Here is a 25,118-nt window from a genome sequence, read left to right as displayed (position 1 = left end):
ACTAAGATCCCCACTCGGGTATCCCTTGGGGAATCTCCACTGAGCTGTTGGCTTCTTGTTGTCTTACTCTTACAGCTAAGGATGAGGAGGGTCTCCTGCAAACCTACTTCTAAGTTGTGACAGTTATGAGCCTTTATTACATTCAGGGACAAAGGTAACAGAGTTTTCCTCTCTTTCCTATCTGTTCCATATAGTCCTAGCATCCCCCAACTGTGGCTTCCTATTTCCTTTTATGACTGGCAGATCAAATTCTGATCCTACCATTTGAATGTCACAGCAGGAATCAAGAGTTATCAGACCAGTTTTCCAATGCTAGTGAGCCTGTGTGAGTTGCGGCCTCAGATTCCTGTTCTTAGGTGACAGGAGCAGCGCCTGGTGTGGTCTTCTGTTATTGTAGCCCATCTGTTTCAAGTTTCAACATGTGGTGCTCAGACCAGCCTGTCTGGCACTAACAACCACATCATGGTCAAAGGTTCTTTTTCTTCATTCTGATGCTCAGTTTTAACTTCAGCAGGTTGTCTTGATCATGCCTACAGGCCCAAATTCATTGAGCTGCCTTCATGTTATTGGCTAATTAGATTAGCCAGCAAACCAACGGCGGTTTTCTTCTTGAACTCATGGGAGACTGGGCCATTTTTGCCCAGTCTCTTTCTTATTGTTGAATCATGAACTCTGACCTTAACTGAAACATGTAAGTGGTTTTTTAATGTTTTTCTGGGTTCGTTTTTTTGACTTCCTGGATGAGTCGTCCATGTGCTCTTAAAGTAATTTCTTTAGGCCGGCAGCTCCTGTGAAGCATTACCACTTTTCCAAATTTTCTCCATTTGTGGAAAATGGCTGTCATTGTGGTTCAGTTTAGTCCCAAAGCCTTAGAAATGGCTTGTAACCCTTTCCAGACTGGCTTTTTTTTCTCAAGTGTTTCCGTTTTGTTTTGTTTTTTTATGAGTGAAGTAAAAAGTGTTTGTTAAAGAAGATCATTACTGTAATTAAATGTAGAAAATAATGAGCATCTCTAACCTGACTGCAAGATTATTGGATATGACTAATGTTTGGCTTATTTCTGCCACATCAGTTTGATTATAATTTGATGATTTTGCGTATAGATTTATTCTGTTGTTTATAAACTGCAATAACGATTTCAACCACATTAGCAGTCAGTATTAAATAATCGCATATGTATTTTTTCCCATCATTTCCTGAGTGTGCAGAGTTGAATGCCTCCCTCACTAACTGCTTTATGAGTAAGCACTGATGTGGGTGTACCCGGTGAAATATTGTGTTGTTTGCAACATGCAGTAATGCTCAAATAACAAAATAATAGTCATGAAGTCTTCCAGTTAAACCAGTCACGGTGTGTGTATAGAGTTTCATTCAGCAGCATATTGGAGCTCGAGACTACTTGAATTTAGTTCAGTTTTTATTTATTTTTTCTGCAAATCTTAAAGTGCTAAACAACTGGGGAGAACAGATGTTTATTTTAATCAGAGCAGCAAAACAATGTGAGCAGAGGGTACAGCAACCATTACAAACAAAACATGAAAGACACGAGGGAGATGGTGACTGATATTTCATATTTCATCCCCGTCTTCTCTCCGGACCCAAGATGACTGGATCTCAGTGTGGGGGGGGGGAGGAAAAGAAAGTTCAGAGGCATTTAGAATCATTTATTTAAAAGCCACACAGCAGCAGGATGTGACGCTGAATCAAGTTGAGCTACAGTGCCTGTACTCCTCACAGTGAAGAAACAGTGCAGCAATGCAGCTCATTGATGTGTTTTTAATTGTCTTTAGGCTCTGTTACATATGAATGTATTAAAGGACTCTGGATAAAAGCGTAGCACGGGTACCGAGGATCACTCAGTGTTGGTTTTGGTCTTTAGAGGGGATTCTGTGACAGTAAGGAAAATATAACACATCAACAATATCAACAAGCCCATCGTTCAGAGGCTGACAGACATACTGTGTCTGACTCATCCTGTTTTTCCCCTTGGAAGGTTTCCTTTCTGAGAGAAAAGAGCTGAAATTAAAATACCGACGCTTTTCTACCAGCGTCCTGTGGCCTTGGACTTTGAATTATTCCATCCGGCCGCTGAATGCTCAGTTCATGTTTGTTGCATGTTCATTTCTCACTCATATCTATTTTGCTCTTCTGCCAAGTGGAGCCCACCTGCGACCTTTAATTGGCAGATTGATTCTGCTATTTGTAAGCTCGACCACCTGCAGAAAAGACCAGACTGACAGCTGGTGAAATGCCACAGAGTTGCAAAACACAAGGAAGACCGCAGTGTGGCTTTGTGGCCAGATGTCCTTGATAGAGCACAGAGTCGGTGACAAACAATCCATTACATGCTTGGATTGTGAACAGTGCAAAATATGAAAACCACCGCTGTGCAGCGAGTGATCGAAACAGTGAGTCACCGTACTTTCCTCGAAGCAACGTTTATTAGCGCAGAGCTGAGCAGCCAGTGTGTTTCTTCCACTCGGATCCCAGAGTTTCACTGCCTCCTCACTTGTGTTTACTCAGGGCAGAGCGGTAGCGGGAATGTGTGTTGTGTGTACTCAGGGAGGGCTGCATCAGGATACCAGCCCTACAGTAGCACACACAAGCGGACACACAGTGCAGTGCCTGTGACTATAACATGACAGGAGCTTAGATAAATATTAGTTTTGCTTTATTTATCTTGTTGACCAACTATTGTTCGTGAGTGGACTGTACGTCAGAAGGGTCATGTGACATAGGCTGTGTTGTTCTGCTCCGTATTTTTTTTATCTGATGCACAAAACTAAACCCAAACACTACCACAATCATAACAGAAATTTTCAGTATTTGCAAAATTATTGTGTTGATTAAAAACAAGCAAGATCCCTTGGCAACAATGATGATTATGACCTTTGAGTTTTTTTTTTTCTTTTTTCATTTTTTAATGGCCCGTAATAATCCCCTTGTAACTGCATCTTATTTTCTGTTCTTGCTTCTATCCATGCAGAAGTAGAAATCCTTGTAATTTTCATTAGATCAGTCAGTTAGAGGATCACATGAAGTGTGAATTAGCTGATGCAGAGATAAAACGTCTTCTGCTAGTTTCCAGATTTTCCACTTTCATGCCACCAGAAGCTACAAGCTAACATATATTTTGTCAACCCTGTAATGCCAAGTGTATCATGAATTCTTGTGAGTTGTTGAGGCTGAAATGCTGAATATAGCAAATATGATACAAAATAAAACTAGTACATGTATAAGAATATTTTTTTTATTATTTTAAATATAAATGTAAATAATAATAAGTAAATAATCCAACATGTATTGAATAGATAAGGAAGTAGAAACATGTAATTATACAGCAGATTTTAAATCAAAGTGTGTAAAGTTAAAAATAAAAGTACATTTAAAAAAGTTCTTAAAAAGCTTAGACCTCAGGATGGTCGAGTGATTGGGAAGCGACGATCTTGAGGGAGTTTATGGCTAGAGGTTATCTACCACATGCACGTGAAAAACATTTAAAGGCTTTAAATTCAAACTGTACCAGTTTACACTGGATTCTGTCATACCCAGGGAACCAGTGCAAGGCTGCTGTATTGTCCTTTTTGGTAATCAGTTATTGGACTAATTGTATATGTAGGAAATGACTGACTGACTCCAATATACAGTGCATTCACATCAGACATTTCTAGATGTAAAAAAGCATGAATAACCTTTTGCAGATCAGAAGGTTTTAAAAGAGAATTTAGTCTGGATGTTGTTCTGAGCTTTAAGAAGAAGCCCACTGAATCTCACTCACAACGCTTCTTGATTCTCAGGCGTTTTCTTCAGCTTCAACTTGAGGATGAATATCTCGGCAGCTGTTATTCGTCCTTTCTCGTCTCATTGAGCCGTATCACAAGGTCACGTCTCTGCTTTAGGACCAGATACAATGAAAGACCTATGTTATTCCTGCCATCTTCAGATGTACTACATTAGCATGCTAACATCCCCAAATTAAACAATAAGCATGCTAATGCTTGTTCTTCCTTGGCTTTAAGCACAAGCTAGAAGTATGGCTGCAGAGGCTCAACCCAATCCAGGATTTCTGGGACAGATACCCATTTTTGGCAAGTAAAAGATCTCATATGGAAGCTTGTTTCCACCACTGAAAAACGAAAAAGTGGGGGTTTATCTCAAAATTGTAAAATCAGTAACTCAAAATACGTCAGAATTTTAAAGTATTCTCCCAATATCTAATTATTTACTGCGATTTTTACATTAGTAAGTTGAAATTTTGACTTATGGATAGTAAAGCTTTTTACTATTTACCATTTTTATTTAATTATTTATTTTCCCAGTGACAGAAACAAGCTTCCATACATTCTTGATATATCTGAGCCAACTTTGACTTTTCATCACTAGCTGCTTAGCTGCATTTGCTCCAAACAGCAGAGTTGTAGCATAGACACTATGTGTCAAGCTGTCCTAAACATATTTTTCTTCATCATATTCACTATAAAACTGCTGCTCTAATGTCTGCACTGATATTGTTATCAGTATCACTGACAGGTTCATATCATCCTAAAATATTTGCCAGCCCATATATGAGCAGTTTTTCTTGTTCCAAGTGAAATCACACATTAAGTTAATAGCTGATAAAAGGCAAATCTGAATTCAACTGCTTGAATCATTTAAATTCTAAGGTATCTTTTATTATTCTCTTTATCAAATCCCCAGCTGACGTCTAAAAGGTGAAGCAGTATCTCTTCACAGGTTACAATGCAGCTGGAGTTCAGCTTAAAATGCCATAATTGCTGATGTCAAGATGTGCCTTTGGCTGCAAATGAAGCTGTGATGAAGTCTGCCGGTTCATTAGTGCTAATTCATGTAAAGTGAAAGGAAGAGGGAAGAGACGAAAGGACGAGGATGAAAGAGACAGTAATGAGTAAGGACTGAAGGAGACTGGTGTGGGCCTGGGCGGATCTCTCCAAGCCGTCAAATTTGGTTTCCCGACTTAATTCACGCAAGCACAGGCAGAATTTTGTCCTCATTCCACCCCATATACATTAGTATGTCATCTTTGTGGTTGCTTTTATTGTGCACAATATTCTTAGCAGTTTATTTGATCAGGCACTGCAGCGAGACGGAGAATATTCTCTGTGTGTTCAGATACTTTCAGACACATCAGAAGAAATCAAAGCCACTCAGGGTTTCCTTAGCACAGGAAGGATTGGCATTTTCACTCATTTACACTTTTCCTTGTGGACCTCTTATCATAATCAGGACTGCTTTAACTCAGATGGTGCAGCTATTAGTTGTAGGGTTAGTGGTTTGTTTCCTAGCTCCTCCTCATCATCTTCCTGTCTGTCTGTAAGTCTTCAGCTTTTTTTTCCCCGGTTGTTTTTCTGATTAAAAATTCAAAAACTTCAAAGCACAGATCAAAACAACATACGAGGGAGACTAGATAAAAGAGCTAAATTATATAAAAGTGTTGGAGCAAGACACTGCTAAACTCCAACCTGCTGCTCTTTGAGGCTGCACCAACAAACACAAATGTTTTAAACGAAATAATAGTATCAGCGTGTGCAAATGCAAACCATGAAAGAGATGATGTTTGGTCATTTCAGCTTTTTGATTTGGTCTGGTTTTGGTAGGATGTTACCATGGTAATATTTACTGATGGGATTGTAGCACAGAGGGCCAATCATGTGAGAGGGTAATCACGGGCAGCAGGAGAGGAGAGGGCAGGTTGATCACACAGACTGCAATTGTTTCATATTCCTGTAGCTTTGTAGCATCAACCTTCTTTTATTTATATTTTTAAAGTTGTTGTTGTACTTTTTGAGTGCCTTAGGTGTTTTTATTTATTAATATAGTGGCTCTGCTAGAACTTTTATTGTAGGTTTAAGAGCTGCGGAGATGAATAACCGTTAGCTGCTGCAGAAGAATGCAGTGAACTGTATTGATTTTAAATACAGTTCACTGCAAATGATCGGTCCTGCCTTTTAGCAAGTTTATAACACTGCAGAGTTGGTTTGCAGACAGATTGTTTTGGTTAATGTTTGGCTTTCAGTATTGGGTATTTCAGTCTTTTGTAAAACTGATTATAGTTTAGCAATTCTGACTCTGTTTTTAGTGCTGTGGCTGGTTGTGTCCTCTGGTGATGTTCCCTTATGTTCGGTGCTGATATTGTCTGTGCTGCTGCATTTAATTAGAGTCATTTGAAGAGTAATTTGGTTTACATTTCACGAAGACGATAATCCCAGTGCTCCATCACTGGGTAGTTAGCTTCCAGCCTTTAGGATGGTTTTGTTTCTTCTTCTTTTTTCTTAATGCCTTAACAAATGGTGGTTTTGTGGCTGATGACCCACACTGACTGCTGCGACCTTTTCATGGAAGCCCTTATGTCTTGATTCACCTGTGATACAAAAAAGTGCTTATTACTGCCGGTACAAAAGCAAGCTGCCTCGTGACGGTGCTAGAGGTTAAAATAAAGTTGTGCTAATTAAAGCAATATATTCAATAACTGTTGAAACATGTCAGTAAAAAACATAAATGTGGAAGTTTATGTTTAAAATATTTAACAGTACCAACATTACAATTTATGTATGGACAAGAAAGTCACCCATCTGCACATGGACTGCACAAGGGTCCAGATCTGTTGTTGAGAAATCTCTCTCCAGTCCTGAGTGAGTGCATTGATAATTGATGAACGTGTCCCAGGTATGTTGCGCAGGACACATATCGGGACTAAATGGTGGCTGACAAAGTGTCTGGATATGCTCCTGATCCAGAGAGACCTGTACTGCTCTGTCAGCAGGGAGGGCAGCTATTGTTCTGGTGAAACAGCCGCAGGGTGGGTGCTGCTGCAAGAATAGCACAAGTACAGGTTGGAGCACCTGATCTCAGCACCTCTGTGCACTCAGATTTCCACCAAGAATAATCACATCATACATGGTGCTCTCGTGGACATGCAAGGCTGCAGCAGCACCTCAGAAACATCACCATGTGAGCTCCTTTGTGTTCAGTAGACAAATTTATCAAAGGCACTGTTGACTCAAACCAATCAACCTTATCAGAAAACTACTCACAGAGTCTATTTTTGTTTCTGTAAGATTAGATTAAATGATATCCTGAGAAATGACTTTACAGTACAACAAAGATTTGAAAGCTTATTTCACAAAATAACACTTATAACACCTGTATGTACTATAGTGTATATAATCCTGTGTGTATGATTGTTCCCATCTGCGTTATAGATATCTGCATTTCTTAGCAGACTGAGCAATACTGCCATCTCTGTGGCTGTGTCAGGTTATATAAAAGCCGTTGCCATGAAGCTAGGTGGTTTGGTTTGCAGGTGTGCAGATAATTAGTACAAGTCTTGTCGGGAATTTCACGGAAAGATAGAGCTTTGCTAATGTAAGCTCAGCAGCAGCGCTCTGAATGTCAGGCTCAGCTCCTAATTGGGAGGTTGTTAAGCTGCTGTGGAGCCGTCAAATGTCTACCAATTACTTGTGCTTCCACTTGTAATACAGAAAATCATTGTCTTATTTTAATTAATGCTTTTCAAACTGGCCTGAAGACAGGTATATTAACCAGGATCAAACAGGATTTTTTACCTCGAAGCCGTGATGATTTATAAAGTTATTATTGCCAGATGTATGTTAGTGACTTTTCTTTGTGTCTGCTTGACCTTGTCTAGGTCTCCAGGGAGTTCCAGCTTTCCCTCCCCCCAAAATAAAATCAAATAAAAGAAGAAGTTCTGGAGAGACCCTGGGAGCTTTGAATTCATACCTTTCCAGCACTAAAAGAACAAGATGAACACCGCAGGATGATGTAGTTCTTGCTGACGCCCTCCATGCAACGTATTCCCCTGGCTGACATAACTGGATAACTGGTGACCGTGGGATCAATGGAGCAATCTGGGAAGGATCTGAACCTCTCCTTTCTGCTGGAACATGAACGAGAAATGATCCTGAAGGTGCTGCAGAAAGACGAGAAGCTGAGGAAAAGAGAGGAGAAGAGGATTCGGTGAGGACTTCCACGTCACCATTTAAACTCACCGTCATCACGTTTACTTTTCTTAGTGTCCTGTGACATTCTTGTGTTTCTGTCCCGCAGGAGGCTGAAGAATGAGCTGCTGGAGGTCAAACAAAAGGGTTTCATCCGGCCACATGATTTGGGAGCCCGACAGTGCACTCGCTGCCTCAAGACTCTGGGCCTGATCTTCGACCGGGGCGATCTCTGCGAGGAGTGCCAGTCTCGAATCTGCAGCAGCTGCCGTATTGTGAACCCCAGAACACGCGAGTGGAGATGTACCTTCTGTGACAAGCTCACGTAAGTGTGACATCTGAAGGGGGACCAGAGCAGCGTTCAAGCTTTTCTTTGTACTAAAGATGATTAATTGCACCACATCTGCCTCCATTCATCTGTGAGGGTGCCCTGGGGTTTCACTGCTGTGATCTACAGGGCTTAAAAGAGAAAAAAGCACTGCTGGTCTGTGTAGATCTATCATGTTCAAAAGTTAAATGAGCTAACATGTGAGGACTAAACAGATACAACATTATGCAACATCTTTCTCTGACACTTACCTTTTCTTTCTAATCAGGATTGTCCTTAGTTTCTCTTGAACTTACCCTGCACTATTGCCACATTTAGAGTTTTTCTGGCCTCTAAAATTTGCAGGGTTTTTGTTTATTTGTTTGTTTTTAGCTGTAAAGCCTCGTTTTTCAGCTGGTTGTTTTACTGTAGTGTGATTGATCAGGTGCTGTGAGCTCTGTTTGGAACCATAAATCTTCCCATCTCTGCTCTGACAAGCCACTGTCCCTGACTGTCGCACACCTGGACAGTGAAAAAAGCCAGCAACCGTGAGCCGTCACCAGCCTTGGCTCCTGTGTAGTGATATTTTGAATCAGGGATTTTTAAACTGGTACCGTACGTACAACATTTGAAAGGTGCATTTAATGCAAATATCCCCAGTTTCTGTGTGACAAAGCGTCTCGACGCACTAGTATTCGAAACAAATGTAGTCTAATGAGCACTCGAAGGTTTCCAGTAATTCTCCCCGCCTGCTGATTTCCGTGATGGAGGGCTAAATAACAGAAACACCTCCCTGTGCAGTTCATTAGTGTCACAGCAGCTTAATAACTGTGCTTTTAAATAGGCTATGCTCTAAAACAGTTTCAGCAATAACTCAACATTATAACCCTCATGAATAAAGGTGTTATTTTTAACGCTGAACTGAATTAGCTTCGGTGTCAGATAAATAGTGTGACCGAGTGTGTTAGGATATCTTCAAACCTCGTTTCTTTGAACCTTTGGGTGCTCCTGGTGGGCGTAATTGTCCAAAGGCTTTTTAATGCCACTTTTGATTGTATCCTGACATTAAAACCTGCTTTAATCTGCTTTAGCTTTAAGCTCCAAGCTTCCAACTACCTGTGTGTGGTGGCTCCGAGCTAACTAAACATTCACATTTAAAAAAATGTTTCTGAGAAATAAAGACGCAGGTTTTCCACTGCTTAGTCTGAATAATTATGCTGAGGCCAGAAGATCATGTCTGCAAGAAGTAAAACTTTTCTCAGCTCACGCCCACACGTGTAGCGAAAAGGTTTACATGCAGAAGATCACAATCCGAACCAGGAGGAAGGAAAAATGGATTTTGCCTACGGGTGCCGGATTAATTTCAGAAGTTAGGAGGGTAAAAGGGAGAGAGAGAAGTAAATGCCCACCACTGTATTCAATAGTTTTTATGCTTTGTGCTGGATCTGTTCTCAATGGTGATTGAAAATGCAAAAAGCGTGACATAAAAGTGTCGAGCTATGATTTACAACTCGTGTTTAGTGTTAGTTAATGAGACTGAGATGCAATCGCTGGCCAGTATTGCAGAGATGTAATATTGCAACAGCAACACTTTCAGAGAAATATATTTTTCTATGTGCAAAGTATTACCAAAGCTAAAATTCAAATGTTTTTCTCATTTTTGCCTGCTTCATTTACCCGGAGTTCTTTGAGTCGCTATTGATGATTAAATTGAGAATTCAGAGACTTAGAAATAATGTGCGACATGGGAGAATAGAGCACTTTCATTCCTTCTTGTTTCCTCTGATTTTACTTTTACTACATGTGCTGTCTTGAGGTGTTGATTCCCCTTTAATGTCTTTGTACGACAGGGAGCTTAAGGTGTCGAGCGGAGAGTGGTTCCTGGAGGAGAGGTCTAAGCGCTTTGAGCGGGGGCAGTTGAGCAGTGAGGTTGTCAAACAGACGATCCTGAGCACCCCGCTGAGTGAGTCCGACTGCTTGTGTTCTTCAAACCAGAATGATTACAGTTGAAAAGACATGTTAACGGTGCAACAGAGAAGCAAATGTGCTGATTTCAATACTCACTGGCTGATGCGTTTGTTCCCGAAGGCCCAGAAGTAAAAAAGGCCGCCCCTTCAAAGCAGGAGAAACCTGAGCCTGCAGTATCCAACAGATTAACTGTACTCAATGGTGCCAGGAGAAAAGGGTAAGCAGATAACACAGAGCTTTAACAGCTGTTTAGCTTCATACAAACACATACTGACCTTAATGAATTAAACAACATGAATGTTTAATGCATGCAGGACATGCAGCACATAGACAGGATAAAATCATCAGAGAGTAAATGTTCAATGTGTTGAGTGTGCACCTCAGTGTGAAAGCATTAGAAAAGATCATATGTATGTATATGTATATATGTATGTGTGTATGTATGTGAAGGCAGCACTGAGAGGCATACAGACAGAAAGCAGAGCAAATGATAAACAATAGACGATAGAGATTTACTTTCAGCATTTCATGGAGTCGCAGTTATTTTATCACTTGATGAAATAACTAGTTTTGTCCAAGCTAACAGACCAGCACCTCCAAGTTGGCTAAAAGTTGGTTCTACTCCATTACATCTTTATTTTCTGTTTTTGCTTAAGAATACAAGCAATAAGTAAAACAAAGTTAATCTGAAATATTTTCAGCATCCAAAGCGCTTAAGAAGCAAAGCTGAAGCAGTTGCCATTTCTGGAACTGCCTTCAGTGTTAAACTCTGGATTAGATGCTGTTATTCAGCTGACCTCTGTGTTTTTTCAGGGGTGGTGCAGAGGGTATGGAGTCCATGGCATCCAAAAACCTACGTCCCCGGTCTCTGGACAGATCGTCCCATCTTGATGCTAATCGGAGGGTCAGGGTCAGCAATCGATGCACACAAACAGCAGCGCACTGGGGAAAGTTGGAAAGTTTTTACATTTGGGGTGGAAAGCGTATTTTAAAGGTTTGCGTGGTTTTGTTTGTTTGTTTGTTTGTTTTTTAATGCAGCCTGAAGGAGCAGAGAGTGACGACCCTGAGGGCGCACCTGAGAAGAAACCTTCTGGCCCGAGCATTTCTGTATCCAGGCCCTCAGTTTCATCAGGTATTTTAATTTTTGTCCCTGCACAACGAGGTGATGTGAATCCTGCCACCGTCTCACAGCTTCATAGCTCTCACACAAGCATTTTGATAATTCACAAGCTATCGAAACAAGTCACACTTTCAAGAACATCACCTTTGAGGGTTGATGCAAAAGCACTCGTCTCCACTTCAACTCAGACTGTAGCTCACAAAAGATAAAATTATTCCTTCCTTTTGGAGAAAATGTCACATCTGCACGAATTAGACTATTAACTTCTACACTCCAAAGTGCCGAACCTCTTCATCTCTTTCAGAGCACTTGCCTATGCTCCTATCTGCTGGCTCTGTAACTTTATCAAGGTTTTTTAAAATGGTTCTGATGAGGGTTTTAGTTCAAACAAAGCTGAATCTCTACTCAAAGCCAGTTGTCAGACCAAAGCAGTAAAAAAATAGTTGTTTTGGTCTTAGTATTTTTCTGTGCCTGATTATATAAGAACTATTCACAGCTTATTTTTCTTTCTGAGACTTTTTTAAGCTGCCTGAGGCTCATTTAAGGCCACAGCTCTAAACAGTGAGAAAGGCAAAAGGGTGTAGTTTGGAAAAGGCTTCACTCTCAGTTCCCAGGCCTGGCAGTTTTTCCAGCATAAAAAGAGAGAGGAAGGACGCAGAAATGAGCTCTTAAAGTTTTTTTTGTGCTGGCACTCAACAGCCGACGGGCTCCTCCAGGAAACTGACTGAAAATATAAAAACTTGATGTGAGATATGAAAAAAGACCCCTCAGCTTTCAGTTTCTACTCTCCAGAATTTAATTTAGAAACATTTCAGGAGATATTTTTGGAAGTCAAAACAAGATCTGGAGAAAAGAAGAAAACATTGAGTGAGCGGAGGGAATGCGCACTTTCTAATTAGAGAGGCTCTGCATAACCCCCTCATATGACTGCAGAGTACCTGCAGGAAGGTTTAGCTGACGCGGGGATTATGGTAAAGTGCTGAAGCACAAACAGGGTCTACACAGCAGAGATATTGGAAGGAAGCTTTACCTGCAATCTAATTAGAAAAGTCAGATGGAAATGACTAAGAGAATCCCAGAAAGTTGACGGTGCTCATCTGGACGAGTGGTAAAACGTTTCTCCTGCTGAAAACGCTGCGCACGATGAACGGAATCAACCTTCTGAGGTCTAACAAATCTGCAAGACGATTTTATGGGATAAGTTCTTTGGGAGCAAGTGGCATGGAGTTCAGATGGAGCTGTTTGGCCGCAATCCAAGGTTTCAAATGTTCAGAGAGAAAAGGGGAGAAGTAAAAGCGCCTTGCTTTAGCTGATGGATCAGGAAGATTGGATTTCCACAAATGTCACTTAACTCTGAAAGCAAATAGCATGCAGCTAAGAAGTGAAACTGAAATAAGCAGCCTTCTACAACAAGACAAGGATCCTAAATGGACCTCTGTCTCTTGCATCTTTCTGAAAAAAATTTTTCAATAAACTGTGTTTTTTAGACCTATTTTAGGAACATGAATTAATTTCACTCCAACCAGTCGCAGCAGATGGCCCCGCCCCTCCCTGAGCCTGGTTCTGCTGGAGGTTTCTTCCTGTTAAAAGGGAGTTTTTCCTTCCCACTGTCTTTAAAGTGCTTGCTCATAGGGGATCACATGATTGTTGGGTTTTCCTCTGTATTTGTTATTATAAGCACCTTGAGGCGACTGTTGTTGTGATTTGGCGCTAGATAAATAAAACTGAATTGAATTTAAAGCAACAAACAGTTGGAAAAGAAATCCTACATCATAACAAGAAGATTTATCTGCTGCAGACGGCACGATTGAGCAAATAGGAAGTTAAGAAGTTTCCAAATCTGACCAGAAGTCCGCTGCTGTCTGCCTATATTTCTCAGTGTTTACGTTACAGCACTGCACCTTCAGAACAGTTTTCCTTATTTCTCTTGCCTTCTTCCCTCTCTTCCTTCATCAGATCACAGTCGATCAGAGTGTGACCTGTTATCTCCCGGCTCTGAACCCAGTGACAGTGCCCTCTCTGTCAAAAGCCGCTCAGTCCCCGGCCTCAACGAAACGGTAAGCGCCATCATCCCACCCCCACTCCTCCTTCACACTCATCACACATTTGATTTTTCAAACAAACTCATAAATCTCTGAGTGGGAAATTGCCGCACCTAGATTTTTTTTCCCCTCTGTTGCGCATTTATACATGATGTGGTTACACACTACAGTAAGCTCGGGATCCGTGGGCCGATGAACTCGACACGATGCGTCAGATGTGGGACTGAATGTTAATTTCACTTCAGAGCTCACTTCAAAGAGCATGACAGGCATCTAAACAGATGTAGGCCAAAAGCAGGTGGAGGATGTGATGGTCAGTGTCGGGCTGCTTTGTTTGTTTTTCAGCGAGCAGCAAACAGAAAAACTCTCAAATGTTTTTTTTTTCTTTACCTACTCATCCATTCATGCACTGTTCATTGTAAAAACAACCACAGTGTGGTTTTGCTCGTGAAAATTTTATTACCGCTCTCTGTCCGGTCCTGTCTGATTAAATTTATGGAAGCTGCCTGCATCCACCCACACAGCTGCCGCATGGAAAACTGCACAGAGCACAAAGACGCTCTGGCCGGCTTCTCGCGTGTCATCTCCCGTGTCATCTCCCTTCTGACTGAATCCGCTGTCATCCACAGGAGTTTTCTGACGACGACGAGGACATCGATGCCCTGATGTCAGCCCACAGCAAGATTACGAGCAGACGCCTCAGCAACGCCGTGTCAACGGTAACACCCGTGCTAGATCACTCACAAAATCAAATAGTAATAGGAGTTCCCATGTGGTCAAACAGGTACACGATTATGCTCCGTATGCACACATACCGTGCGCTCACCGCCAGATGTGTGACTCAGATGTGTGCGTTCTAGTGTTGACTGTGCAAACACAGACTCAGCTGTGTCACGAACACCTCCTGTAATAGGAAAGCTTAACCCTGTTTCCGTAAACTAAGTAGTCGTATGGAGGGAAGGGTCACTGCTTTGAGGCGTGCAAGTGTGTTTATGTAGGTTAATGATGTGCGCTTTGCGGGAAATATGTCATCCATATGTAAATACTGAAAAGTGGAGATGTGTGTTTATATGAAAAGCTAAGATTTGAAGCTGCACCCATCTATATTTCAAACTAACAATGGAAGTAATGTGAGGCCTCTAATGAACTCTGAGGAATGATCTCAATCTGCAGTCCTGCAGAAGCATTTCGAGATGATCGTTTTGTGGAAGTGGAACGGCGCTCATAACACGACATTAGCATAAAAATGGCTCCCCTGTGAGTTCTGAGGCATGATGACTGATTGTTTAATCATGTGTAGTTTATCAAAGTTCCAATAAAGAGACTAAGGTGTCAGATTTTTTGCATTTTCTCACTCGTCATGTCCGTCACGTTGTCCATTTCAAGCCCAAACAAGATACACTATAATCACCAAAAGCGGAAAGGGAAACTAAAAGACGCGCAGCCTCTGCTGTCCTCTAGATACGAGCTGCAGCTGTTTTTCTTTTTTTCAAGCTTTATTGAAAACAAGACAGCCATATCTCACTCTGTCTATTTACACTGCAGTTGATCCATAGCACCTATCTCACAGGTGTGGGATGACACCAGCCTATACGTCGTCTGTCATCTGTCAGCAAGAATATGACATCATAATTACCTGATGTAGCCCAGCAACCGTTTTATCAGACTACTACTGTGTAGTCTGATAAAACGGAGTTATTATATTTTGTTTTCTTTAATTCGTTTTCAAATTTCTCTTTACCTTTTAGTTTTTCTTTCAGTTTCGTTTTTATTGTTTGAAGATGTTTCGTTTTAGTTCAGTTTTTATTGGTTTTAGTCTTTTGAAATAAAATGTCACGAGTACAATTTAGGAAAATCACTTCAGGTATTACAATAAAAACAACTATTTAAAAGCAGTTGACTGTCAGTCTCATAGACATCCAGAGTCTCAACAATCACGTGCATCAGAGCGTCATCATGTAAATTGTAATAAAGTTTTTGCCACTCTAACGAATCTACAAACAAAGAATATTACCTTTAAATTATATTTTCATTTTCCCAATTTAAACTTTTTGTTTTGTTTTGTTTTGTTTTTTCAGTTAACCGAAATGTTTTTTCACATCCAGTTTTAGTTTTTAGTTTAAAATAACTTTGGTCTGAATCTGTTTTTCGTCCACCTGTTTTCAACCAAAAGCCTTTGAACTGAAGAAGAGAGAGTGGGCTCTTAGAGAGGGCTGAGGCCTGGAGCTAATGTTACGTTTTTCAGACAGAGGCCGGACCGACTGGCTGCTAACAGGCAGACTGAGACAAAGAAGCATCTCTTTTCTCCAGATCATGCAGATCTGCTGTAGTCAAGCCCCAGAATACAAATACAGAGTTAAGTTTCATTTAATATCAAAGCGATAGTGTTTTTTTTACTTAATTGCTCATACATTTACTTGATTCAGATATGCATATTAACTTCTTCAGGGGAATCAGTCACAGCCAGCTCTAAACTACTTTGGCAGAAAAGCAGTTATTTAAATGTCGAGATAACAATCTTATTCATGACTCACTGCGCTCTGCTCGTCTCCTTTGTGAGCGTGTTTAGTTTGAGAGCTGGGTAGGTAAATGGATGATATGGCCAGCCTGTTTGACAGTCGATCTTTCTGTTACAGTAGCAGTCACTGAGCTGCTGTTGGCAGTATGAATGGAAGTAGAAGGTGGTGATGAGATGTGATGCAGATAGTTCGCTGTCACTGACTCGAGCTCTAATATACTCTGCCCACTGCTGTGATTCACTGCACAGAGGGCTTTTGTGGATAATGAAGGCACAATGAGCTACTATTAGAGGCATTTAATGGTTCCCATGATCTATGACATGTTTTTTTTCCTTTTTTTCGGTTTTAACGAAACCTTTTTATTTTCTGGTGAGGTAGGGGGTAAAGGCGATGTGTATAAATATCATAAATATCAACTAAACTATACGTTTATTAGACTTTTAAGGAAATAGTAGTGGTTTTTTTCATGACTGTAGCAAACTAAAAAGCTAGCCAAGTGCGTACATGTGTATGACACAGATACCCGCTGATCAGTGCTGAGGGACATTAGAGTAAAATACTGTTATTGCACTCATTAGAACTGAAATACAGGGGTTTTTTGTATTGTCATTATTTTCACTCTAATGGTTGATATTCACTCATCTGCCACTTTATTAGGTACACTGTGCTAGTCTTTTGACTTCAGAGCTGCTTTGATTCAACAAGGTGCTGGAAACATCCTCAGAGAGTATGGTCCATGCTGACATGATAGCATCACACAGCTTCTACAGATTTGTCTGCTGCACATCCAACTAAAACGAAGCCAAACTAATATGAGCAGTGCTAATGAGCAGTTATTGAAAAGTTAAATATTTAAATCTGCAACGATTTTTAAAAAGATGGTTAATAGTTTAAAGGGTTATGTCCCATTTCTTTCTCGTAGCAGCTGTCTATCCGTTGCATATTTTCAGATTTCACAGCTGGACGAGTTGGTAAATCTGTGATTTCTAACACATCAGAGAGCTCAGTACTCACTCTTTCCTCTTCTATCTTTCTTCATATATGTTTCTGCCTCTTTTATAAATAGTCTTCCACTCCTGGATCAGAAAGAAGGTGGGGGTACCTCAATGTCCCCGACTCAGATGCTGAGACTGTAAGCCTCTCCTTTGGTAGTTGTGCATGCTTTTATTGCACATTCACACAGTAAAGGTGCCGTAGCAAAGCACCAGAACCTAAATATTACATGCAGGTTTCAATAATATATAGAGAATTTTCATGAATATACCATAAGATGATATTCTGAGTGTAACTGCATGCTCACTGCATGGTTTTGCTCGTACTTTTCCTTTTTTCTGTTGGTGCTTTAATTTGGTGCCCCTTGCATTTAACAAAGCCATTTGTCATGCTGACTTCCTGCAGGAAATAAATGAGTAAGACTTTACAGTAGAGGTGGGGTGAGAGAGCCAACGTGGCTCAATTCTGGCTTCTGGAGTCTTTTGCTCCCTGGATAGCAATATTATTATCAGTGGATTATGCCAGTTTTATCCTGTCTGGAGCTACAGCAGTCATGCTTTTAAAGACATGTTCCAGACATAATTACCTGCTGTGATTGCAAATATTTTTTTTCCTCAGAGAAATAGGTTTGGCAAGAGTTCAGTGTGAGGGGGAAAATTGTGATGGTGAATGTGGCATAAAAATGTTACTGTTTAATTTGATGGGCAAACAGTGAAAATTCAGGAGGAGCAGCCACCCAAGTCAGAATTTTACCGCTTTTTAACTTTAAAAAAAAAAAGTTCACTTTTATTATATTACATGTTTGCTAATGTGGCTTTTATTTGATGGAGCAGACCTAATTTCTATGACAGTTATAACCCTGTGGATCTGACTATTTAAGCTGACGACCAACAGCAACAAGTGTTCTTCAAGCAAAGTCACATCTCTCTACACTCTCAGTTGACACAGTTTGCTGCATTCACAGGTCTGATGTGACTGTGGACTCGACATCTTTAATGTTCAGTCTCTGAAATTTCCAAAAATGGCAACAAATGCCGGTTAAACTTCTAAAAGATTGGCCAAGTGACAAATTCTACAAAGTCTACACGCTGCTACATGTCACGCATCCTTACATATGTCTTGACATTTCCAGACAGAATATAAATGCTTTTTCTCATTTATACCCCCTGAAAGCTTCACGTTTTGCACTTCCCTCAAACTTCCAGTGACAGCAATGATTGACGTGAGCCTCAGTCTGAACATTGTGCAGATTTTCCTCCTCTTTTGTTCATCGTGTTTTGTTTCCACTGTATTTCATCACTTCTCTTGCGTCACATGCTCCCCTGTCTCCCTTCTCCCCTCCTTTATCGTCGCCGTCTCATATCTACGCCTTTATCTCTCACCTTGGCCTCGTAGAGCAGTATAAACAGCACGATGAGCATGTACAGCGAGACCGGTGACTATGGCAACGCAAAGGTGAGCGGCGAGATCCTGCTCAATGTCAGCTACAGCTACAAGACCGGCGCTCTCAGTGTCCTTGTGAAAGAATGTCACAACCTGGCAGTAGGAGATGAGAGGAGGCAGCGCACAGATGCGTAAGAGAGCACGCACGCACACACACACACAATGGCGTAAGAGGACTCCGTTATAACGTGCTGTGTGTTCTTGTGGCAGGTATGTGAAGACTTACCTGTTGCCAGATAAGTCCCGACAGAGCAAGAGGAAGACGAGCATCAAGGCCAACACCATTAACCCTGTTTTCAACGAGACTCTGCGGGTGTGTGAGAGGAAAACTCAATGAGAGCTAGAGAGCAATGAATTAATACGTTACATCATAAAACGACATTCAGTTGATCTTCTCTTGTGGGATTTTTTTTTTTTTTTTGAACTTCCTCTCTCTCAGTATGTGATCAGCCACTCGCAGCTGGAGACACGAACCCTGCAGGTGTCCATATGGCACCACGACCGGTTTGGACGCAACAGCTTCCTGGGAGAAGTGGAGCTGGCCTTTGACGCCTGGAAATTCGATTGCCACATAGAGGAGTGGTACACACTGCAGCCCAAGGTGGCAGCCTGAATCAGCACATATAGTGTTTTTCAGCTACCTCGTATAAATATGAGCATCTGGTTTATTAGTGTGTGTGTGTGTGTGTGTGTAGGTGGAGGGCAGTATAGACGCAATGCTCCAGTATAAAGGAGAACTAACTGTTGTGTTGAAGTACATCCCTGAAGGAAAGAACGTCACACCGACTGCGGACCAAGTACAAGGTATGTTCATGGCTGTCATCACCATTAAACTTTACAGTATGATATACTGTATATAATAAGATTTCTTGACATCTGGAGTACATTGCTGCAGATGTTCTGTCAGTCTGTGTTGGCAAGTGTGCTGTTCTATGCAGCAGTCTGCTGAGAACGCAGCATCAGAAACAAGGATGCAAGGAGACTGGACAAACTAGTGAAGAAAGCTAGCTCTGTAATCGGAGCCAGACTGGACATGCTGGGGGAGGTGGTGGAAAGATGCACACGAAAGACGTTAAAAGCCATCCTAAATAACTTTGATCTCCTCCTTTACAACACCTTTATGAAACCAAAAACCATCAGTACTGGAAGACTCTGCTCTCTCTGTTGTAAAACAGCAAGATATAGAAAATCATTCGCACCCACAGCCATCAGGGTTTCAGTTCTCATACAAACCGCAGATGAGCTGTCAGACATTTGAATTTCCCTCGGGGATCAACAGAGTTATTCTTCTTCTTCTTCTTTGCTCCTTATTAGTGACATTTTAAACCACAAAATCAAAAACATGTTTGTTATATTTAAAACTTTGAAGTTCTGAGGGTCTGAATAATGTTTGACTGCACAACATGAGTTTGTGATAATGAGTGACCTACCAGTGAGTTGTTGATTTGCTAATGAGGATAAATATATATTTGCCCAACCCTCTTGGATCTAAATAAAATCCTTCTTATCCCCGTCTGACCTGAAAACATTGTTTTTCGCTACTTTCAGACGTTCCCTGGTTTTTATCCCCAATTACTGCAGCGCGACTGCTCGACTGCTGCCCAAATGATTAGAAAACAGAAACTGACCTCCTGTTTGTGACTAGTGAAAAATATTCCTAGACATCTATAAAGCACTGCATGGTTTTGTAGAGCAAGTGGTGTTGTTAAGGTTGGTGCAAGCAGAGGATTGTCACAGGGGTCAGGGCTGAAGGAAATTCTTTGATATTTTTTTTTCTATATGACCCTTTTTAATCATACAGACGTGTACAGACACACGCCCCCACACACACACGCACACACACACTCTCCAAAACTAATACTTGTCTTAACCAGATGCATGTATGGATCAGGTCTGGTAAATCTGAGAAGGAAGGAATGCAGTGGGCTAAATCACAGCTCTAAACTAGGGGCTGAAGTCCAATGTGCACAATAGCTGCTATAGCTGAGACTTTTTGGGGGGGATTAGTGTGTTCTTTTCTTGTGAAAATCCTGATAAGATGACCACCTGACCACCAGATTTTATCACTACAGTACACAACATCTGTTTGCTTGTAACCAGGTACATCTTAGGCTCCTGAAGGTACTCATCTATATCGTGGAGTGTCATCATGTTGCCTAGCAGCCACCTACCAACAGATAAAGAGGCCCATTTGTAATTTATGCTCCTGTAATGTCTTATAAAAGCATTGTATCATTTTAATTTCACAACATCTAATTGATTTCAAATGCAAAACTTTAATTATGCAAGCTATTTTGTGTTGAGATTGCATTGCCTAGCAACCACCTAACACCTGACAAAAATTACAAACCAAACAATACTGCATCATGAGCATGCAGTAGTTATTTAAAATGCGAAAAATGCAAATGTCCAAAATATTGAACAGAAATGGAAAAACTACGTTTGTGTTCTTACACCAAAAATATCCACTATGCTGTCTGCAACAGATGATGCTTGTGTGGATTTCATCACACTAAGTAACATAAAAACTGGTTAACATAGGTCTTCATTTTAAAGGTGGGTTTAAATTGAGGCTTCCATCATCTTTCACTGACCACATCTCAGAAGAGATACGAAACACTTCCTTTGTGAAACTTTTGCTCTTTGCTGGCTTATATTTATAATAATAAAGCATGTAACTATGGTAACTGACGTGGTCATGTGTGACATGTGGCTGCATGGTTTTCATTGCTGTGGTTTGCATGAATTAAATTTGTATCCTGAAATTCCTGAATAAATAAAACATGAAGGGCCATATGCTTTACAAGCATGAGTCACTACTTTGTAGCTAGTAGGGATAGATATTATTGAACTTAATGCCTTTACTGATTCTGCAAAAAGGTGCAATTTATTTATTGATTTTTTTTGTGTAAGTCAGTGTGCACAGGTCATTGATATCTCTTTCTTACTGTTATGACTGATTTTATTTAATTTTGTATCTAATGTTACATATACATTATAAACTTTCGCTTGCACATGGATTCATTTGTCTGCTTTTCCTACCAACGCAGTGAAAAAGAGTTTTCTGAAGGGCAAAAAGACGAGCCCTTTAACTCTGCCTGAAGGGGGCATGGTTGAGCTGCTGGTCAAAGGAGCCAAAAATCTCACTGCTGTCAAGTCTGGAGGCTACTCGGATCCTTTTGTGAAAGGGTGAGACACTGGTTTATGAATTTGAATGAGGTAATGAGGTTTTACGTCAGAGTAGGCACAGCTTTTATGAAGCACACATATAACTTACAAATGTAAATGATCTAAATGATATTTGACGTCTCATTTCAGAAAATGTAATCTATTTTGGCATTTACAGTGTGTTATTCTTCAGTTTAAAATCTGGCACTAGTTGTAAATCCAAATCATGAAGTTACATGGACACAGTTTGAGACAACAGGACTAATTTTTCTGCCTCTGTAGTCACTTTTTTACTACTTCTGAAGCTGTTTCATCTCTTTGGGTCAGTCTTGCATCTCTTGGAGCATCTCATGTCTTTTTTTTGTCGTCCTCTGATTTCTTTTCAGTGACCGAATTTTATTTATTTATTTATTTATACCATTTTCCCCTACCAGTATATTGATGCAGTATGGAAAATGAATGATAGTGGACTAAATTGTGATTTCTTAAAAAACACAGCTTGAGTATATGCTAAGTAACTTCTATCCTTTTTCTTAGATACCTCCTCCCTGATAGCAACAAGTCAACCAAGCACAAGACCGTGGTGGAGCGACACACCGTGAACCCACAGTGGAACCACACCTTCACCTACTGCGGCCTGCAGCCGGGAGACCTCAACAACGTCTGCCTGGAGCTGACTGTGTGGGACAAAGAAACTGTGTCCAGCAACGTCTTCCTGGGAGGGGTGAGGCTGGGAGCTGGCACAGGTAAGACTGTGTGGCAGGAAAACAAAATAATCTGGTTAGCCAGTGTTATGAGAGAAGGAATTTCCATGTATTTTTTCTGTTACAGTCAAAATGTTGCAGAAAATGTTTTATTATTTTTTAAACAACTCATATGTTGTATATCTGCTTGAATGGATGCTTTTATTTATCACATTAATTAAAATTTTCCTGTGAGCCAAAGTCAGACGTATTTATATTTATTCATAATTTTGCTACAGTCCTGTCACATCCACAGTGTAACAGACATTTTCCCACTTCAGCCTACATTTTAGATTTCCCACACTTATAAATATACTTTTTTGTTTTTCGGACTATGTCCGAGATTAGAGTCACAGGCATTATTTCGACATATACTGACATCACTATTTTAAACTCTGCTCGAATTAAATGTAAACATCCATATGTCTGTACAAAAATAAGGACAGGTATTATTGGTGTATGAGGAAAAGAAAACTGCCTCATGCAAACCTTACTCTAGTAGTTCTCTTCAAGCACATGCACGGTTTGCACATTAAGCAAAAATCATAAAGCATATGGAAATCCTATTAACTGTGGGCTGTCTAGTTCTAACAAAGTAAAACAAATGTGTGTGTTTCTCTCTGCTCCCATCAGGGGAAAGCTATGGGAAGGAGGTCGACTGGATGGACTCGTATGGGGAGGAAAAGCGGCTGTGGCAACGAATGATTGAAAATCCTGAAGTCCCTCATGAGTGCACTCTGATGCTGCGATCCAGCATGTGCAAGCACAATACATGAACCCAAACGAAGCACAGCTAGAGAAAAGACTGAGACTGGAAGGGAGAAGGGAAAGAAGTCGTCTGAAGGTGTGAGGAGGAGCTAGAAAAGCGGAGCGGTCAAGGGGTAAAAAAAGAAGGCAGTGAAGGGGTCAGGACTCAGAATAGGAACAAAGCCCATGCCTCTCCCTGCTTCTTTTCTCTTCAGATCCCTTCTCCCATCCACAGGAGCCAGTCATGCCTTACAAATTCATTCACATGTGCCCCTCAGCCCTCAAAAGCATCTAGTCTTGACCAAACACTGCTGTTTATGGAAAACCAAGTGCTGTATTTAACATACTGTACCTTCTGAATAAGCACAGGGTGACTCCCAATATGTCCGCCTGTGTCTCTGTGAGTCATTTCTGCATGTAGCGGCTGGAGACCATTCACAAGGCATTAGACGAGGCACCGATCAGTTATAAATAAATGTGAACACTCCCCTTATAAACAGCAAAGCTGAATCCTGTTTTGAAGCACATGGGATGTTGAGTTCATCCCCTCAAACAGCTGCGTACAGGTGTAGAAAGTGACTCACTCTTACTACTGTGCTGCTCAAGTACTCAAGAAGTACTTTCACTTGAATTTACTTCTTCATAGGCTTTCTTTTAGATTAAAGAAAAGATTAGCAACAGAACACTTGGAGAGATTTAAATTACATATGCATACATATAATTTAATAAAATGAGAAATAAAATGAAATTTACTTAGTTGACATTGAAATAGAAGAGCAGGAAAAAAGTCACTTTTGAGAAGCTGGGTGTAGCTGGGTAATTTTTCCATGGATAGTATAGCAATAGAAGGATGTTGTGAATCCTGTACGTTCATTGTCCCCATAGGATGTACCCTCAGGATGATAATGATTCCCTAATATTCCCTTGGGCTTTGCCTGCTGGAGGAAGGTTTCACTTATCCTGTAAAGTGGTTATATCAGTGTTCAAAACTGCTGTGCTGGTGAATCATGAATAGTTCCTGGTTGGCGCATCCTAGTGAACCCAACTTTCTCAATCAGCCGCTCAAGGGTCGCATTTGAATTTTGAATACAATATCTTCAACCTATAAATTGTGTGAACAAAATGTTATGGCATTCATAACCCTCTTAGAATTCTCTTTTAATAACTCTTGCAATCTGAACATTTGTTTAGTGCCCCCATCTGGTCAGAACAAAGTGCTAATTTGCAAATGTTAGCATGCTAACACAGTAAAGCTAAACATCACACTATCGGTATGCTAACTGTAGCGTTTAGGTTTGCTGCTTGCATGGCTGTTGTCCTTTTAAAGTGCATCTGCACGGGAAGCGGTTTGCAGTAAAATGCTACAGCAAGTCAATGACATTTGGCAACTTTAAGCTACCATGGGTGGAGGAGGGGGAAAACACTGCCACAAAGTTGATGGGTACTGAGACAAGCTTTCCTCAACTTCAAGGCAAGTGGCTTAAGCAAGTACTAAGTAAATTAGAGGGTTAACTAGTAACCACATATAACCCTAACCCTTACCCTGGAATTTATGCGTCGTTTACCAAAACGATGGGTCAAGCAAATCGCTCCCTGTGTGTATGCAGCTTTATGCTAGGTTCAGACGACACTATGGCCTTTGAGATTACGCCGTTATAGACTGAAATTATTTGACCAGTAATAGAGGTAATTTGTGCACATTGCTTGAGTTGTCCGTCATATTGAATGTCATGCAACCACCGATCATGAGTAAAATCTGTATTCCCCAACTGGTTTGCAAGTGGTTGCTGGATGTTGCTGGGTAAAGTCTCAAAGAGGCTGCTGCACCAAAAACCTTGCAATTGCCTTGGCTGTTAGCAGGGTGTCAAGTTTGGCTGTAATTTGTGTGAAAGATGCCTTCTTGCCTAGAAACACTCATTAACAACTAGCGAAGTGCTAAATAAACTTTAGAAAATGCAAGGCAAATGGAAAACCCAGAACCTTCACCTTCAAAGTAAAAGTCAAAGGTGCAACTGTTGTGGTTATTATCGCACTTTTCACAATGGCGCTACCACTCAGTGAGTAGCTGGCGCGTCTCTGACAATAACTACAA

General features: G+C 40.8%; 1 protein-coding gene across 1 annotated transcript; it reads left to right on the top strand.

Annotated features, from left to right (window-relative positions):
• The first annotated feature begins 7,876 nt into the window (after positions 1-7,876).
• sytl5 (synaptotagmin-like 5) lies at positions 7,877-23,055 on the top strand. The gene is made up of 16 exons (XM_085374600.1): positions 7,877-7,995; positions 8,086-8,301; positions 10,134-10,246; positions 10,372-10,468; positions 11,065-11,161; positions 11,290-11,383; positions 13,328-13,428; positions 14,043-14,132; positions 16,999-17,064; positions 18,321-18,499; positions 18,579-18,681; positions 18,808-18,969; positions 19,064-19,172; positions 21,419-21,557; positions 22,074-22,282; positions 22,913-23,055. The coding sequence occupies exons 1-16, from the start codon at positions 7,877-7,879 to the stop codon at positions 23,053-23,055; spliced, it is 2,037 nt and encodes a 678-aa protein (XP_085230726.1).
• Positions 23,056-25,118: the final 2,063 nt, after the last annotated feature.

Source organism: Diplotaxodon limnothrissa, linkage group LG16, assembly GCF_057381915.1.
Source record: "Diplotaxodon limnothrissa isolate DT_005_m linkage group LG16, D_limnothrissa_male_GT1.1, whole genome shotgun sequence".
NCBI classification, from domain to species: domain Eukaryota; kingdom Metazoa; phylum Chordata; class Actinopteri; order Cichliformes; family Cichlidae; genus Diplotaxodon; species Diplotaxodon limnothrissa.
This window is presented reverse-complemented; position numbering and strand designations above follow the sequence as displayed.

Coding starts and splice junctions, on each gene's coding strand:
- sytl5 (XM_085374600.1), top strand. CDS start 7,877: ATGGAGCAATCTGGGAAGGATCTGAACCTCTCCTTTCTGCTGGAACAT. Junction 7,996..8,085: donor AGAGAGGAGAAGAGGATTCG/GTGAGGACTTCC, acceptor TCTGTCCCGCAG/GAGGCTGAAGAATGAGCTGC. Junction 8,302..10,133: donor ACCTTCTGTGACAAGCTCAC/GTAAGTGTGACA, acceptor TTTGTACGACAG/GGAGCTTAAGGTGTCGAGCG.